We start from the raw sequence: 2,503 nt of genomic DNA, 5'->3' as shown, positions 1-2,503 counted from the left end.
ACACGCTTTTACCAGACTGAGCCACAGCAACGCGTGGCCGGGTACAGCTAGTTGAGTATAAAAGTTTTCTAATTATTTCTACAAATAATAATCACATCAATATAATATTCCTTTTCTATCTAGTCATTCTGATTGTCTCATCGTAGATCCTGTTTACAGTTCTTGTTTACGTTTGTTTTTCCCCCACAATGTTCTAAACATTCTTACTGGTTAAGATTTTCTCAATCTTAAAATATTTAAATATTTAAATCTATTTTTTCTCATGTAAGACTTATTCCCATTTCAGGAAATTTCTAAACTGAAGACGGCATCGGCGTTTACAAGAAAGGGAGAAAAAAGAAAAAACCCTTACCACGCAGATATCTGCCTGTTTACAGGAACAAGTAGGGCTGATCAGCATCTCAAGTTGACAACGAAGTTTCTCATCATCGCCTAGGACTTGATTGAACTTTTTCACAAAATCCTGGGCTTTCCCAGGATCCGGAAGATTTTCTGCAGAATTACAAGGGAAAGGTGTCAATTCAAGTTGCGGCTTCAAAGCTAGGCTAAAAATGAAAACTCTATAAAAATCGGCAGAATCTTACTTGCTATAGTCATCAGCTTTCCAAACATCGCAGCGCTGTTTGCCTCTGACTGAAAGGAGAAGTGTGGGTGAGAATTCACACAGAAGGTGTGTCGTTGTTAACCCTTTTGACTTGTTCACACATTTGCCCTTCGCTGTATTTTCAGCCCAACCTGCTTTTAAGATTTGGCAATAAGCGAATATAGCCATTGTCGGAAAAGCTTATAAAAGCCAGATTGCCACGTTTTTCAAAGATTGACCTTTTTTCCCGTATCCCATCCATATGTCATGGTTCCAACAGATGAAACTCTTCCAAGAACTTTGAGGCATTGTTTACCTTAAAGAATCTTTATTTGAGAAGCATAGCATCGCACTAACACAGTCGAAGCCAAAATCTGAGCACAATTCAAAGCACAATTCCCTCCTCCAATTAACAGTCATAAATCACATTCTCCAATTAGCTTGAAATGCAGGCTTCCCCTCCAGTTCTCCAGCCCGCCAATTTCTTATCGTCTCTTATTTCAATAACCTTAGTTCTCACACCAGGTCCAGTATTGTTATGTCTATCTAAACTCTCATGCACATTCCTCTCCCCCCCCCGCATCATCTACTCTAAAAGTAAAACATAAGAAGAAAATGATTGCATCTCTGTTGTCAAAGCAAAAACATCCGATTTTAGCAGCGTTGAAACCATATTTGGTAGATATACAGGTAGTCCCCTACTTACGACAGTTCATTTAGTGACTTGTGTCAAAGTTACAACGGCACTGAGAAAAAAATTGATTTTATGATTTATTTTTCACACTGACGACCGTGGGGGCATCCCCGTGGACGCCTGATCAAAATTCAGACACCTGGAAACGGACTCATATTTATGACGGTCGCAGTGTCCCCCGGGAGGGTCATGCGATCCTCTTTTTGCGACCTTCTGACGATCAAAGTCAGTGGAGGAAGCCAGATTCACATAACAGCCATGTTACTAACTGAATAACTGCAGTGATTCCCTTAAGGACTGTGGCAAGAAAGGTCGTAAAAAGGGGCAAAATTCACTTAACAAATTTCTCACTTAGCAACATAAATGTTGGGCTCAACAGTGGCCGTAAGTCAAGGACTACCTGTGTTATATAGTGTTAGTAGTAGTCTGCTCTTGTAAGAAAGGGCAACGTCCAAGACGACACCGTCTCATTCTTTGTGCTGTAGATTTTACCCTATTTATGTCTCGTTATTAAGCTCTTCACGGCCAATTATTTTGAGAAATAGCAGAGTTGAAAGAACAAATTCAGAGTGATTCAACATAGCAATTCTGAGGGACAAGGGAATATTATTATTCTAAGAGACAGCAGTATTCAAAAGCAAAACATGCCGAGCAGAACGATTATAGCTATTTTGAAAACCTACGGTGGGCGTTTTATGCAAATCTAGCAATTCCCGCACATGGCTCCTGAGCATGTTCTGGCACTTCCACATTTCATTCAGTGCCCTGGGCATAAAGACATAAAAAATATGTTAAAAGCATGGAAAAAAAAGGTGACTGTATACGTAGCATATGGAGCTCCCTGGCATTCTCCACCCCGCAGCTTCTTTTTATGAGACAGCTCTTCTCAGTATTATCGTGTTTTTTTTTCAACGTTTATGCACATATTTAAGTCCCAGATTCGTACCCTTTCTTACTTCCTTTTCATTCGGGCACTCCCAGAGGCACGAACCCCCAAAGATATCTAAGTATTCATATCGCAAAATACATTCTCTTAAGTAGTTCTGAAGAACAGCAGGCTGCCTTGATCTGAATTCTACTGAATATCGATTTTACAAATTTTATTAATTTTTCAAATAAACATATGGACAAATAATACAAATATGGTGCGTTTCATTAGAAAAACAAACACATAAAAAAAGCCTACTCAGTAAGTATTCAGAAATAACCAGCGGTCCCCCCCCCCC

The 2,503-nt window shown here is 39.6% G+C and overlaps 1 protein-coding gene across 1 annotated transcript in view; it reads right to left on the bottom strand.

The window, feature by feature from the left end:
- The window catches only part of PDS5A (PDS5 cohesin associated factor A), a 66,223-nt gene that overhangs the window by 24,908 nt on the left and 38,812 nt on the right, over positions 1-2,503 (bottom strand). The window contains exons 14-16 of the mRNA XM_015831957.1: positions 1,961-2,042; positions 585-633; positions 353-492 (exon numbers count right to left, since the gene is read on the bottom strand). Of these exons, the coding sequence (XP_015687443.1) occupies positions 353-492; positions 585-633; positions 1,961-2,042 (271 nt within the window). The remainder of the gene's footprint in view (positions 1-352; positions 493-584; positions 634-1,960; positions 2,043-2,503) is intronic.

Source organism: Protobothrops mucrosquamatus, unplaced genomic scaffold (assembly GCF_001527695.2).
Source record: "Protobothrops mucrosquamatus isolate PMUCROS unplaced genomic scaffold, P.Mucros_1.0 scaffold_292, whole genome shotgun sequence".
Taxonomy (NCBI): Eukaryota; Metazoa; Chordata; class Lepidosauria; order Squamata; family Viperidae; genus Protobothrops; species Protobothrops mucrosquamatus.
The sequence above is the reverse complement of the archived record's forward strand: the minus strand, read 5'-3'. Positions and strand labels throughout refer to the sequence as shown.